We start from the raw sequence: 15993 nt of genomic DNA, 5'->3' as shown, positions 1-15993 counted from the left end.
AACTATAGATTATTAGATTAAATTAAAATCCCTCCATCTAATTTACTGCAGTGACATAAAGTGACCACACGGGGGCAGCAGCAGTTTAACTTCTGTTTCTGCTTCTTTATTTAAATAGTTTTGAATAAAAATAATGTAACTTCATATAAAAACATTGCATCTATTTATAATATTTATTTACTATATATATATATATATATATTTTATTGACAGCTCACCAATGACAGGTGAGCTGTCAATCAAACTGCCTGTCACTGGACAGGTGAACTGTCAATCAAACCACATGTCAATCAAACTGTCATTGGACAGGTGAACTGTCAATCAAACCACATGTCAATCAAACTGTCATTGGACAGGTGAACTGTCAATCAAACTGACTCATTAAGAACATCGTAAAAATATCATCGTGTGACATAAAAAAATGTTAAAATGTCATTGTACGACATTAAATACACGGTAAAAAATTTACAGTGCGACATTAAAAACATCGTAAAAATGTCGTACGTTGACATTTAAAAAAATGTTATAGTGCGACATAAACATTTTTTTTAAATGTTATAGTGCGACATTAAAAACGTCGTAAAAATGTCATCGCACGACATTAAAAACGTCGTAAAAATGTCATCGCACATTTTAAAACGTCGTAAAAATGTCATCGCACGACATTAAAAACGTCGTAAAAATGTCATCGCACGACATTTAAAAACGTCGTAAAAATGTCATCGCACGACATTAAAAACGTCGTAAAAATGTCATCGCACGACATTAAAAACGTCGTAAAAATGTCATTGCACGACATTTAAAACGTCGTAAAAATGTCATCGCACGACATTTAAAAACGTCGTACAAATGTCATCGCACGACATTAAAAACGTCGTAAAAATGTCATCGCACGGCATTTAAAAACGTCGTACAAATGTCATCGCACGACATTTAAAAACGTTGTAGAAATGTCATCGTACGACATTAAAAACATCGTAAAAATGTCATCGTACGACATTAAAAACATCGTAAAAATGTCATCGTACGACATTTAAAACGTCGTAAAAATGTCATCGCACGACATTAAAAACGTCGTAAAAATGTCATCGCACGACATTAAAAACGTCAGAAATATGTCATCGCACGACATTAAAAACGTCGTACAAATGTCATCGTACGACATTAAAAACACGGTAAAACCACTCGTCTTCATCAGGTCACATGACTTAAAGCTTCTCACGTGGTTAACGGCAGTTGAACAGCTGTACCTAATAAAGTGGCAGCTTCTTCTTCTCCAATCTCTGATGTTAGCGTCATCGTCGTCGTGGTGTTTTCTGTAAACGAAGATCACGTCTGACGTTGATCTTCCACAGAAGTTTCCCAGTGTTTCCTCGCTCGCGGCTCATTGATATGCGCATAATCCCAGACTTTAATCATGCGTTTGCTTCTTCCTGTCACTGCAGAGCTGTAGGACGAATAAATCAGAGAGAAACATGCGGCGTGAACATACGTCGTTAATGATGATTTAAAAACAGAAATCCTTAGTTTGAAAAAGAGAAAAAGCAGCCACTCGTCAACGTCACCGTTTCCCTTTATTAGTTTGAAATGCGGAGCTAAAATCACATAAATACGACACGTTTGTTTGTTTTTATTTGAATTCCTTTGTACAAAAACGCGGCGGAGACTCAGCCAATGACGTCGCGGCTCAGGCCGACGTGTCGAACAGCCTCTCGATCATCTCCTCCACGTCCTCCGGACGATATTTGTGATACTTCTCTGGGTTTTTCGTGAACGAGATGTTCGCACATCTGGAAGAAAAAAGTGAGGGAGGGAAAAAAACCTCGTAAAAATATCACAGTGAAGTGAAAAAAAAAAAAAAAACGTCAGGAAAAAATAGCAGCGAGAAAACACCACGTAAACTTTACAAACACGGTAAACGAAAACATCAAAGACAAAGATTGTAGTAGAGTAAGAAGTTGTGAAAATATCGTAGTACAGCAATATATCGTAAAAACATCGTAGTACAGCAACATATTGTAAAAACATCGCAATAGGGTACGATGTGGTAAAAACACCATAGCAGAGTAAGATGTCGTTAAAATATCGTAGTACAGTAAGACGTTGTAAAAACATTGTTGTCGTCAAAACATCGTAGTACAGTAAGATATCGTAAAAACATCGCAATAGTGTACGATGTGGTAAAAACATCGTAGTATAGTAAGACGCCATAAAAACATTGTAGTCGTAAAAACATCGTAGTACAGTAAGACGTTGTAAAAACATCGTCGTATAGTAAGACGTAAAAACATCGCAATAGGGTACAATGTGGTAAAAACATCGTAGTACCGTAAGACGGCGTAAAAACGTTGTAGTCATAAAAACAGTGTAGTACAGTAAGATATTGTAAAAACATCGCAATAGTGTACGATGTGGTAAAAACATTGTAGCCGAATAAGACGTCGTAAAAACATTATAGTACAGTAAGACATAAAAACATCGTTGTATAGTAAGACGTAAAAACATCGCAATAGGTTACAATGTGGTAAAAACATCGTAGTACAGTAAGACGCTGTACAAACATCGCAATAGTGTACGATGTGGTAAAAACATCGTACCTGCGCAGAAAAGCTCGGTAAGCGTCCGATACGACTTTCCTCTGAGCTCGACGAATGAAATCTCTCTGCTCTTTGTCGGGAACCGCCCACCCTTTCTGTGTCTTACACAACTCCTCCAGACCATCGTTAAAACCCTGAGGAGGAGGAGAAGAGGAGGAGAGGAGGAGAGGAGGAGAGGAGGAGAAGAGGAGGAGAGGAGGAGGAGAAGAGGAGAGAAGTAGGAGGAGAGGAGGAGGAGGAGGAGAGGAGGAGAAGAGGAGAAGAGGAGGAGGAGGAGGAGAAGAGGAGAGGAGTAGGAGGAGAGGAGGAGGAGAAGAGGAGGTGAAGAGGAGGAGAAGAGGAGGTGAAGAGGAGAGGAGTAGGAGGAGAGGAGGAGGAGGAGAGGAGGAGAGGAGGAGAAGAGGAGGTGAAGGGAGAAGAGGAGGTGAAGAGGAGAGTAGGAGGAGAGGAGTAGGAGGAGAGGAGGAGAAGAGGAGGTGAAGAGGAGGTGAAGAGGCGGTGAAGAGGAGAGGAGGAGGAGAGGAGGAGGAGGAGAGGAGGAGAAGAGGAGGTGAAGAGGAGGAGAAGAGGCGGTGAAGAGGAGGAGAAGAGGAAGAGAAGAGGAGTAGGAGGAGAGGAGGAGGAGGAGGAGAGGAGGAGGAGGAGGAGAGGAGGAGGAGAGGAGGTGAAGAGGAGGAGAAGAGGAGGTGAAGAGGAGAGGAGTAGGAGGAGAGGAGGAGGAGGAGAGGAGGAGAGGAGGAGAAGAGGAGGTGAAGAGGAGGAGAAGAGGAGGAGAAGAGGCGGTGAAGAGGAGAGGAGTAGGAGGAGAGGAGGAGGAGGAGAGGAGGAGAAGGAGAGGAAGAGGAGAGGAGCGGAGGAGGAGAGGAGGAGGAGGAGGAGAGGAGGAAGAGGAGGAGGAGAAGGAGAGGAGGAGGAGAGGAGGAGAGGAGAAGAGGATGAGGAGGAGAGGAGAAGGTGAAGAGGAGGTGAAGAGGAGAGGAGTAGGAGGAGAGGAGGAGGTGAAGAGGAGGGGAGGAGGAGGAGAAGAGGAGGAGGAGGAGAGGAGAAGAGGAGGTGAAGAGGAGGAGAGGAGGAGGAGAGGAGGAGAAGAGGGGGAGAGGAAGAGAGGAGGAGAAGAGGGGGAGAGGAGGAGGAGGAGAGGAGGTGAGGAGGAGGAGAAGAGGAGGAGCAGAGGAGGAGGTGAAGAAGAGGAGGAGAAGAGGAGAGGAGAGGAGAGGAGGAGAGAAGGAGGAGGTGAAGAGGAGGAGAGGCAGAGAAGGTGAAGAGGAGGAGAGGAGGAGGAGAGGAGGTGGAGAAGAGGAGGAGGAGGGGAGGAGGAGGAGAGGAGGTGAAGAGGAGGAGAGGATAAGGAGAAGAGGAGGAGGAGAGGAGGAGAAGAGGGGGAGAGGAGGAGGAGGAGGTGAAGAAGAGGAGGAGAAGAGGAGGAGGAGAAGGAGAGGAGGAGAAGAGGGGGAGAGGAGGAGGTGAAGAAGAGGAGGAGAAGAGGAGGAGGAGGAGGAGGAGAGGAGGAGAAGAGGGGGAGAGGAGGAGAGGAGGAGAAGAGGGGGAGAGGAGGAGGAGGAGAGGAGGTGAAGAGGAGGAGAGGAGGAGGAGAAGAGGAGGAGGAGAGGAGGAGGTGAAGAAGAAGAGGAGAAGAGGAGGAGGAGAGGAGGAAGAAGAGGAGGAGAGGAGGAGTCAGGTTGATGTTGTCACTCTGTTGCTATGACGACAGATATTTAAATCTTCTTCTCACCTTGAACTTGTCTTTTATCACCTGTCGTTCTTTGTCTCTGAGCTGAAACGAGACCAGAGTTTGTTATTTTACAGTTTGTCTGTCCTGAGTTTGACCTGCAGGAGGCTCCGCCCCCTCAGAGGCTCCGCCCCCTCAGAGGCTCCGCTAACCTCACAGACTCGTAACATTTTCGTCGTCTACGTCAAAACCTTCGCTCGCGTGTTGAACTTGACACGTTTGTAGGAAAGGTTCTGACCTTGGTTCCAGGCTGGAAGACGGGAATGTTCCTGTCTGTCAGGAGCTCGGTGACTTTCAGCCAACTGTGACAAAAACATCGCAAATCAACGCTAGCAGGTGAAAACGTCCACGTGACAAATGAGTGTGTGTGTGTGTGTGTGTGTGTGTGTGTGTGTGTGTGTGTGTGTGTGTGTGTGTGTGTGTGTGTGTGTTGACCTGCGCTGGTACATCTGGATCTGCTGCTCGATCAACTCTCTGTACGAACTCTCAGCTTTCTTCTGCGTCACAGTCACCAGCTGGATCAGCTCTGACCTGGAGACGTCGGGAAAAATCACGTAAAATAAAGAAAAACGCAAACGGTCGTTATTTTAGCTTTACGTAAATCTCTTCTTCTTCTTCACATTAAAAAAAACCATCAAATACTGAACATGAAAACGCAAAAATGACGTAATGAAAGACTTTGAAAACAAAAAATTGGATATTAAGACATTAAAAAACCGTGAATGTGATGAAGTGATACATGAAGTGGTGAATGTGATGAAGTGGTGAATGTGACGAATGTGATGAAGTGGTGAATGTGATGAAAGGGTGAATGTGATGAAAGGGTGAATGTGATGAAAGGGTGAATGTGATGAAGTGATAAATGATGAAGTGGTGAACGTGATGAAATGGTGAATGTGAGGAAGTGGTGAATGTGATGAAAGGGTGAATGTGATGAAGTGGTGAATGTGATGAAGTGACAAATGATGAAGTGGTGAATGTGATGAAGTGGTGAATATGATGAAGTGGTGAATGTGATGAAGTGGTGAATGTGATGCAGTGGTGAATGTGATGTGATGAAGTGATGAAGTGGTGAATGTGATGATGTGGTGAATGTGATGAAGTGGTGAATGTGATGAAGTGGTGAATGTGATGATGTGGTGAATGTGATGAATGTGATGATGTGGTGAATGTGATGATGTGGTGATTGTGATGAATGTGATGATGTGATGAATGTGATGATGTGATGAAGTGGTGATTGTGATGAATGTGATGAAGTGGTGAATGTGATGATGTGATGAAGTGGTGAATGTGATGAAGTGGTGAATGTGATGAATGTGATGATGTGGTGAATGTGATGATGTGATGAATGTGATGATGTGGTGAATGTGATGATGTGATGAAGTGGTGATTGTGATGAATGTGATGAAGTGGTGAATGTGATGATGTGATGATGTGGTGAATGTGATGATGTGATGAAGTGATGAAGTGGAGATTGTGATGAATGTGATGAAGTGGTGAATGTGATGATGTGATGAAGTGGTGAATGTGATGAAGTGGTGAATGTGATGATGTGATGAAGTGGTGAATGTGATGAAGTGGTGAATGTGATGAATGTGATGATGTGGTGAATGTGATGAATGTGATGATGTGATGAATGTGATGATGTGGTGAATGTGATGATGTGATGAAGTGATGAAGTGGTGAATGTGATGAAGTGGTGAATGTGATGATGTGATGAAGTGATGAAGTGGTGAATGTGATGAAGTGGTGAATGTGATGATGTGATGAAGTGATGAAGTGGTGAATGAACTGACTTCTCCAGAGACTTGAGGATGTAGTTGTAGTTGTTGTGGAGGAAAATAGCGCTGAGCGCCGAGTCTTCGTAAACTTTAGATTTACTCAGTAAGTTGAGCTGAAGATTTCCCAGGACTTTACCTGACGGAGCAGAAAACATCGCAATCAAGAAAAACACGCAGGTATGTAAAAACGCTACGTTTTTCCCGTCACATACTCACATATGTACGTGCTGAGGAGTCGTTTGTTGAAGTCGGACGTGTAACTCGTGGCCGAACTGGTCTCTGGGAAACAAAACGACATCGTTACGACTCGCGTCGCGATATACGACTGAAACACTTCAGTGAGTGCGGAGACGTCGTCTTGTTAGCGTTAAACACACAGTGGAGATTGATGGAAAACAAGGACACACATTGAGACGGACTGGGCAGTGGGCGGGGCCTGAGCGCGCCCAGTCGTGGTCTTACCTCGAGGATCTAACGGAATATTGTAAGTGTCGCCCAGAACTAACAAGAGCCGAGGCACAAGAGAAACAGAGAGAGAGAGAGAAAGTGCAAAAAGATTGGTTAGAAAAAGATCGTTAGTGCAGAGAAAAAAGCAAAACAGTCATCAGCCAAGCAGAGAAGTCAAGGGGGCGGGGCCTAAGTGACCGAAGGAAGGAAAAGTCGCAGAAGCAACAGGAAGTAGGAGGAGCACGGTGCCTTCAGACGTCGTCTTTTTCTGCCAATGTTTAGGAGAACACGCCCCCTTGTGTCGTATTAACAACATTGTTAAGTAGAAATTTCGGAAAAATTTGAATTTCCGAATTTGTTAAATTTGTCTTAGAAAATGTTTCGACTTTCAAACAAAAAGTCCTTTATCGTAAACACTCATTCGTGAAGGCACCGTGATGCACACGCCCCCCCCCTCCCTCCCCTGAAAACATGCCCCGCCCCCAAATAGACAAAGAGGGGAATTAATGAAGGAAGAACCAGGAAACTGGACCAGAGTGGATCGAGGATCTGGATCACAGTTTGTCGTCAAAGTTGTTACGCGGTAACGTTTATTCGTCAAAAATACCGACTACAATCCGACCCCCGATGCCGATCTGATCTTTGGTGTTTGGATCGCGATGTTTCCTTTTCATCGTACTTGCAGCCTATAGAGGGCGTGGCCATCGTAGATCGTAGAGGCGGAGCCAAAATGAGACTGAATACTGGCAGCGAGTACGGCAGCTGCACGTTGTGCTTTTCCGAAGTATTTATTTATTCATTATTTATTTATCATTTCCTGAAACTGCGACAGGAAACGGAAACACGATCACACTGTCCGGAGAAGAAATCGGCGTGGAAAATTAACGTAAAAACCGAACATGAGTCATTTTATAGCAGTTTTTCCCAACTCTTAAGAGCACAATCCATACAGAATATTTTCCGTCCTCTTTGAGCTCCGTGTTGGGTCTCCACCTCTTGAGAGGAAACGTCTCTTTAGCGTAAAAATTGAAGTTTTTGGAGCTTTTTTTAACCTGAAAAAAGCAACTACTGTCCAAACAACCAGATGTACAGACACTGAACATCCGCCAGTTTGTGCTCAGACGAGATGCTAACTGCTAACTGCTAACAGCTAACGGCGTCCGTACCTTGCGACGCCAACATGGCTCCCGCCGTCTCATGGAAGTCGAGCAGCTGCTGCAGGAACAGGATGGCCTGTGAGGTCAAAGGTCAGGGTTTTTACCACCAAACTGTGGACGATTCATTAAACAGACGAGGCGTTTCCATGGAGACGCAGAGCAAACAGGAAGGTTCACAGGTGAACTGTGAGCTCACACCAGTGAAAACACTTCACTCACTTTAAAGATTTGATTAATTACAGTCAAAGTGTTTTAGAATAATAAAGCACGGAAACTGTCGGAATTGTGTCAAAAACATTAAACATCATAAAAACATCGTAGTGTAAACGTCAAAAACTTTCAGTGTCAACTCGTGTCATGATATAGTAAGACGTCAGAAAATGGCGTGAAAATGTAATGAAATAGCACGTCAAAAACATCGTACAGATGTAATAATAATATAGTAAGAATTCAAAAACAAAAAGAACATACAGTAAGACGTCAAAAATGTCGATCAAATGTACATAACAAGGCATCAAAAACGACGTAAAATGTCAAAAAGACAGTAAAAAAAAGACACAAATCATCGTAAAGACGTCGCAACATAGTCGTACGCAAAAAACAACTAAAGTAAGACGTCAAAGATCCTCATAAAACTGCATGTATCAAAAACGACGTATAAATGTTGCAGAGCAAAACGTCGTAGCTTAACGAGACGTCAAAAACAACACAATATCGTAAGTTGTCAAATTCATAGTAAAAATGTCACGATTTAGTAAGACGCCGAAAGAAAACCTTGATAAACGTATTACGACAATTTGATTTTCAAAAAATCGCGACTCATCATGGTTAGCAATGGTGTCGACTTACGTTGCTGGTCATCTCGTGGACCGTTCCGTCTTTAGGCATGTTGTACTCTTTATCGGGATCGTTCTGCGATTGGACAAGAAAAGATTCCGTCAATAACGTCTTTTAGCGATCCTCGCTGATCGATTGATCGGGTCTTACCTTGATGCTATCTGCGAACTCTTCCAGAGCTTTAGCTCCGATCGTCTCCATGGACGTGATGAGCGTGGGCAGCTTGTTCTTGGTGCTCGCCGCCGTTCCCTGCACACAAACGACAAAATATCACCGTTTATCGGAAATCGTACGATGCGCGCGATGCGCCGTTTTTTTTGGCCGCGTCGCGAACCTGAAGCGTGGCGTCGAACTCGGACTTGTTCATCTTCAGGTGTCTCAGGATGGGGAAGATGGTGAGCACGGCCGAGTAGTCGTGGCGCATGATGGCGCGGCGGGCGGCCGACACGATGTTGTCCCCCTCCAGCATCAGGTTGTCCAGCGCCTCCTGTGGACAGAGGGTGTAACGTTACGACAGCGGATCTTCAGCGTCGTCACCTGAAGGAAACGTCGCGTTCAAACGTCGCACAAAAGTCGCAGTTCCTGACCTGAATGAGGGAATCGAAGGTTTTCTTCTGGTGGTGTTCGGGGATGATCTCCGTTAGCAGCGCGTACTCGCTCTGCGCTAGCTTCACGAAGGCGCTGATGCAGTGGATGTACGAGTCGATCTCGATGTCCAGGACATCGTCCTTCCCTGAGAGGACACACGGGGGCGAGACGGTGAAGACGATGTCGCAGAGTCGGTTGCGAGTTAGCGCGAAAATCATTTTACGCGATGCGTTTATGAGATTTTTTTTATTGATCGGTCGAGTGCGACGTTTCTTCCCCCGGTGCGTAATCCCGTCACTCACCTGCGGCGGCCCCGTGCTTCTCGGTCAGGGCGTCGCTGAGGTGTTTGACCCGCAGGTCGTGATCGTAACCTGGTGAGTGGGCGGAGCAACAGGGAGACACCGGTCTAGTCAAAACCACCTGAGGAGGAGGAGCAGGGGGCGGGGCCTGACTAGACCAGAGGGACAAACCTGAACCTGGTGCAGCTGTACCGACCACCACCAAGCACCGGAGGGGGAGGAGTCAAAGAAATGTGTGTGTGTGTTTGAGGACACAACAGCTTTTAATCCACCGCAGCTTTTTTCCACATAAACCTACATTTCCCAGAATACCTTGCAAACACAAACAGGATATACCCTAAGCTTTTCAAAGTTGAAGTTGCAGAAAACAAACGTAATGCGTTTTTGCACAAAATGCAGAAATTAAATTAAATAAATCATGAAAAATATTTTAAATATAATAATAATAATATTTATGTTTTTACAAACCAGTGACATTTGAACTGAATATTGTGTTTTTAGATTAAACTTAAAATGACATTTTATTCACAAAACTAACCAAATATGTAATTGTAATAATGTTATTTATAACAAAAATTGCAGCGTAATTGTCACGTTTGATGTGGCGTCCTAGTACTTCCTTTCAACCTGGCTTTCAAAATAAGAGCCACTGACTTCAGCTTCCTGTATATAAACGTTTTGCCATAATTCTCATAAAAATAAAACACACGTTTTCGTGCGTTTACGATGTCGTGAGCGCGGAATCTTACAAGTTCGGGAAAAAAGGTGCATTCAGGCTCCGCTGGAAATACCAAAACTTACATTTTCTGACCATATTTTGACATTTTATATGACCTGATTTAAGCTGCGGTGTGTAAACACTGTGTGTGTGTGTGTGTGTGTGTGTCGGAGAGATGACGGGGGGAGAAACAAAGACACCGAAACAACAGAGCGAGGTGCGTTACCTTCAGAAGGAGTGAGGTTAGAACCCCCTTTTTTCCCATCCAGCCCATGCTGTGAGTACTGTTTCAGAAGGTTCTGAGCCTTGCGAATGGTCCCTGGTCCCAGAGCAGAGACCGAGTCCAGAAGAGGAGGAGGAGGAGGAGGAAGGAGGAGGAAGAGGAGGAGGTGTGTGAGGGGGGGCAGTGAAGAGTCCAGACAGCCAGGAAAAGAGGAAAAGAAGAAGAAGAAGAAAGAGCTGGGAAGTGAGTGATGAAACATCAGATACCACATCCCTCCACCACTGAGGAGGACAGGGGGGCGGGGCCTAACACCACAGACAGCAGCACAGCTACACATGTACGTCAAAACACACGGTAACCATGGTAACCAGGTTAACCAGAGCAGAGTAAACAGGTTAGAAAAACAGCTCATACATCACAGTTCATACACGAGTTAAACACGACATTCATGTTCCTGGGTTTTACACACACATACACACACACACACACGATTAGTGGGTCAGTGAACACAACACGACAAAAATAAACACAGTCATAAAACAAAAACAAAGCACAAACAATGACATGTCGCCTTGTTTCGCTTCAGTTAGCATGTTAGCAAACGCGTTCTGACGGCGTTAGCGTACTAACACTGGAGTTTATGTTAGGACCTGAGAGAAGCTAACTTCACAAGCTAACTTCACAAGCTAACACAAAGTTACGGCACTTTTTTTAACGACACAGTCCCGACACAGGACGGCTCCAACGAGTCCGCAAATGTTTTAGCCGCGATTTTGCTACTAAGAACAAAAATCTACGTCAGTTTAAGTCTACGATATGTACGTCACATGTTCACGTCTTTATCTCACTCACTCTCCCACACCAAAGTCCATAGAGAAAACCAGTGATTTTAGCTCACAGGGACACAGGAGCTGCTGGTCCTCTGCTGCCTCGTGTGGTCACTTTGTGTCAATGAGTTTAGTCTAAATTAAATATTTTTAAAGCCGAATTCACTAAAATCAGTCATTGTAAGTTAGTGATGGAGGCAGCAGTGGATCAACAACTCCTGTGAACTCCTGTGTGCTGTGATGTTAAAATCACTGGTTTACTCTATGGACTTTGGTGTGGGAGAGTGAGTGACTTTGGTGTGGGAGAGTGAGTGACTTTGGTGTGGGAGAGTGAGTGAGTGACTTTGGTGTGGGAGAGTGAGTGAGTGACTTTGGTGTGGGAGAGTGAGTGGTTTATAAACCTCAGTATCCTGTTACTTGACCTTTTTAATTTGATAAAATCAACATCAAGACAAGTCTACGATATGTTAAGAACACGTTCACGTCTTTATATCGCTGTTAGACCGAATTTTCCAACAGAAAACTGGAGTTTATAAACCACTCACTCTCCCACACCAAAGTCACTCACTCTCCCACACCAAAGTCCATAGAGTAAACCAGTGATTTTAACATCACAGCACACAGGAGTTCACAGGAGTTGTTGATCCACTGCTGCCTCCATCACTAACTTACAATGACTGATTTTAGTGAATTCAGCTTTTAAAATATCGACTTTAGACTTAACTCAGTGACACAAAGTGACCACACGAGGCAGCAGAGGACCAGCAGCTCCTGTGTCCCTGTGAGCTAAAATCACTGGTTTTCTCTATGGGCTTTGGTGTGGGAGAGTGAGTGGTTTACAAACATCAGTTTCCTGTTGTTAAAGTCGGTCTCACAGTGAAATAAAGACGAGAACGACAAATATCGCCGAGCATCTGCACCACGCTGCTGCTGCTGCTGCTGCTGCTGGTGGCGCCTCCGTGTGGTGAAAGTTGGCGTGAGCAGGAAGCAGGAGGCAGAAACACTGAGACACAGCAGCAGTGTGTGTGTGTGTGTTTACCTGGGATGTAGACTGTCATCACGACACAGGGATTATGAGAGAGGGAAAGACGGGAGGATTAGTCAGACGGTGCGAGGCGACAGTGAACACATCGCGAGCGACGCGGCTGGACGGCGACGACTCGGCAAATAACATTTCACGCAGAGCGAAAACAACAGGATTCTGCTCGCTGACCTGGTCTCTTCAGAGCCTTCTTGGTGGGCGTGTCCTTGCGTTTGGTCTGGACGGCAGGCGAGTAGAGGATCCCGGAGGAGGCGCTGTTCTTACGGAAGTGATCCTTCAGGCCTTTGATGGAGCGGTCCAGCTGGTTGGACCTGATCTGGAAGTAGACGTTCATGAAATCTGCAGGAAAAAAAAAAGGCAGAAGACTTTAGAAGTGTGAGTGGTGGAACGAGGAACCACAAACCTGAAAGCACACTCTCCGCACCCTGGTTGCGTCCGTACTCCACCAGCCAGCCGGCGATGCAGATGATGTCCTGGAGCACGGCCTCGGGCAGGTGCTCCAGCACCACCTCCTCCTGCACCTCCAGCTCCTCGTCCACGCTGATGGCGTCCAGGATGAGGATGGGCGGCACCGGTTTGCTGTAGCGCGTCAGCAGGCTGCGGAACTCCGCCTCCAGCAGCTCCTTACCTTTCTCGAAACGAGCTTTCTGCGAGAGACGGAGAAAACGACGTCAGCGCTGCTCGACTTCCGTGGCGGTCACTCTGCTGCCTCGTGTGGTCACTTTGTGTCACCGAGGTCAATCTGAACAAAGTTTTTCAAATGCCGAATTCATTACAATAAGACGTTTGAACTTAGTGATGGAGGCGGCAGTGGATCAACAACTCCTGTGAACTCCTGTGTCCCTGTGATGTTAAAATCACTGGTTTTCTCTATGGGGTTTGGTGTGGGAGAGTGAGTGGTTTACAAACTTCAATTTCCTGTTGGAAAATAATGTTTTCACAATGTTAAGATATTAAACAACAAAATATACATCAGTTTAAATCTATGATAACATAAAAAATTATTTCCAACAGGAAACGGAAGTTTGTAAACTCACTCACTCTCCCACACCAAACCCCATAGAGAAAACCAGTGATTTTAACATCACAGCACACAGGAGTTCACAGGAGTTGTTGATCCACTGCTGCCTCCAAATATTTCATTTAGACTTAACTCAGTGACACAAAGTGACCACACGAGGCAGCAGAGGACCAGCAGCTCCTGAGTCCCCGTGAGCTAAAATCACTGGTTTTCTCTTTGGGCTTTGGTGTAGGAGAGTGAGTGACTTTGGTGTGGGAGAGTGAGTGAGATAAAGACGTGAACATGAGACGTACATATCGTAGACTTAAACTGACGTAGATTTTTGTTTTTAGTAGCAGAATCGCGGCTAAAACATTTGCAGACTCGTTCGAGCCGTCCTGTGCCGGGACTGTGTCGTGAAAAAAGTGCCGTAACTTTGTGTTAGCTTGTGAAGTTAGCTTGTGAAGTTAGCTTGTGAAGTTAGCTTGTGAAGTTAGCTTCCCTCAGGTCCTAACATAAACTCAGTGTTAGTATGCTAACATCGTCAGAACGCGTTTGCTAACATGCTAACTGTAGCGAAACAAAGCGACGTGTCATTGTTTGTGCTTTGTTTTATGACTGTGTATATTTTTGTCATGTTGTGTTCACTGACCCACTAACCAGTGTGTGTGTGTGTGTGTGTGTAAAACCCAGGAACATGAACGCGTGCAGAGAGGTCAAAGGTCAGAGGTCAGTACTGTACCACTGTGTTGAGTTCAGGACTGTCGGGATTGTTGTCCTGAAAATATTCCACCGCCTTCTGAATCCTTGCGATGCAGGCGAGGTACTCGTCCAGTCTGCCCGTCGGCCTGAAAACACCAACGACCAATGAGAACGAGCTGCCGCTGGTCACGTGACCACAGGAAACACACACACACACACGCACACACAGAGAGAGTCTCACCCCTCTTTGATGATCCGGTCCGTGTCTTTGGCCACGTGGTAGTAGCTGATGACGTGGTCCATGCAGGACAGTGTCTTGTCCACGTTCTCCTGCAGACGCTGCAGGTTCTCCGTCTGCTTGTGGACGGGGATGATGGAGTTCTCCAGCTGCATGAGGCGGCTCTCGAACGACGACAGGATGGAGACCTTTGACCACGAGGAAGGATTAAAAAAAAAAAGCTTTTGAAATGAGACGATTTTTCCTGTTGATGTTCTTCTTCGACGATACATTTTTGTGATAATTCTGTGTATTGTTACATTGAGGGTTAGTCAGTTATATATATTATATATAAATAGTATAATATATATATTATTTAAAAAATATATAATATATATTTAATATAATATATATTATTTTATGAGATTGGTTAAATATATTAGACCAACCCCCAAATTTGCATCAATAACAGTCCATAAATCAGCCATAAAAACCCATATCGGTCCATATATTAGTTGTACCTAATAAAGTGGCTGCTGCGTTATATCTGCGTTATTTTCCAACATTAAAACACAAAACCTACTTAATCTGAGCCAATTTACAGTTTAAAACACTGTTTTATTTTGAAAATACCATGCCCTTGGTCAGCTGATCGCTCTTCTCCATGTTTTCTTTGATAAACGACAGCGTTTCCTGTTCCTGTAACATGACGCAGCAAAATAAAAAATAAGAAAAACAACTTTTATTCACTGGTAAACAAACATAAATGTCATAATGTTATAAAACGTTTCGCCATTAAAGGCACAGTCCGTGTTCCGGTGCGGCTCTGACCTGCTTCAGTTTCCCCTCGATCTCGCGCTTCCTGGCGGACGCGTCCTCGGTGGGAACCATCCTGGACGTGAGTCCCATCACCGGAAGTCACCGGAGATATTTCACACAAGGAAAAAATACAATTACGGACGAATTTACCGGCCTTCAAATCATAAAAACAACAGCACCGACGCCCAAAAGCTAATGTTGTCAACAGCTACGAGGATGCTAGGCCAGGATGCTGATACATACAAGCTATCCGGTTACGATTTCAAAATAAAACACCCCGCCGTTAAAAAATAGTGCTTTAAACTTAATTAGAAAAGTAAATGTTTATTAATTAACCGTCCGGTTTGAGTTCGACGTATCTGTGAATACGGATGTGACGCTAATATCAGTTAATTAGTGTTTATTGTTGCTTTTTCTTGTGCGTAAAACACATACGCGTCTTGTTTTGAAGGCGGACACGGTTGATTTCAAACGCCACTTCCGCATCCGTTTTGGGGACTCGGAGCAAAATCGGCGCCATGTTTGTTGTGGCATCACGATTAATTTCGTATTAAAACCAACAATTGTCGCTGTTTTTTTTGGTTTTTAGTGTTTAATTGGACGCCAGAAAAATATGACAAAAGGTTTGTTAAAAACTACTGAGGTTTAGGAAGATAAAAACGTTTGTACCTTGGTGTACTGACGCAAACAGACCGGTGGGGTTCACTGCAGTCAACTGACGGAAAGTGATTTGTCAACATTAGCTTATCCATAACATCGCGTCGGTAAATGTGACATAATTTAGTCATTTATGTGTATATATAATGCATTGATATGTGAATATTTAGTCTATAGACATAAAATGAAGGTATTTGTGCTTTAAATTGACATTTCTACTCTATTTTCAAGCTAAATTTCCCTACTTTTTTACATTTATATTTGTCACATACTTTGACAATACAATATCTAACATTAGTATTGTGTTGAATGTATAAATACAAAGTATTATAGGTCCATTTTAAACAATTCTT

At 44.3% G+C, this 15993-nt stretch overlaps 1 protein-coding gene across 5 annotated transcripts; it reads right to left on the bottom strand.

The window, feature by feature from the left end:
- Positions 1–1555: 1555 nt before the first annotated feature.
- On the bottom strand, positions 1556–15181 carry exoc7 (exocyst complex component 7). 5 transcript variants are annotated; one of them, XM_083905273.1, is made up of 21 exons: positions 14996–15181; positions 14798–14863; positions 14189–14373; positions 13988–14093; positions 12670–12892; positions 12417–12584; positions 12243–12254; positions 10380–10472; positions 9439–9507; positions 9136–9281; positions 8883–9035; positions 8699–8797; positions 8561–8623; positions 7721–7787; positions 6324–6386; positions 6123–6243; positions 4762–4857; positions 4565–4628; positions 4330–4371; positions 2598–2731; positions 1556–1790 (listed from the first exon to the last, which is right to left on the bottom strand). In XM_083905273.1, the coding sequence occupies exons 1-21, from the start codon at positions 15071–15073 to the stop codon at positions 1688–1690; spliced, it is 2151 nt and encodes a 716-aa protein (XP_083761399.1). In that variant the 5' UTR covers positions 15074–15181; the 3' UTR covers positions 1556–1687. The 5 variants fall into 5 exon arrangements, with proteins under 5 accessions (XP_083761399.1, XP_083761396.1, XP_083761400.1 ...); XM_083905270.1 differs by lacking the exon at positions 9439–9507; XM_083905274.1 differs by lacking the exon at positions 12243–12254.
- Positions 15182–15993: the final 812 nt, after the last annotated feature.

The sequence above is a fragment of the Microchirus variegatus genome (genome assembly GCF_963457635.1).
Source record: "Microchirus variegatus genome assembly, chromosome: 18".
Taxonomy (NCBI): Eukaryota; Metazoa; Chordata; class Actinopteri; order Pleuronectiformes; family Soleidae; genus Microchirus; species Microchirus variegatus.
This window is presented reverse-complemented; position numbering and strand designations above follow the sequence as displayed.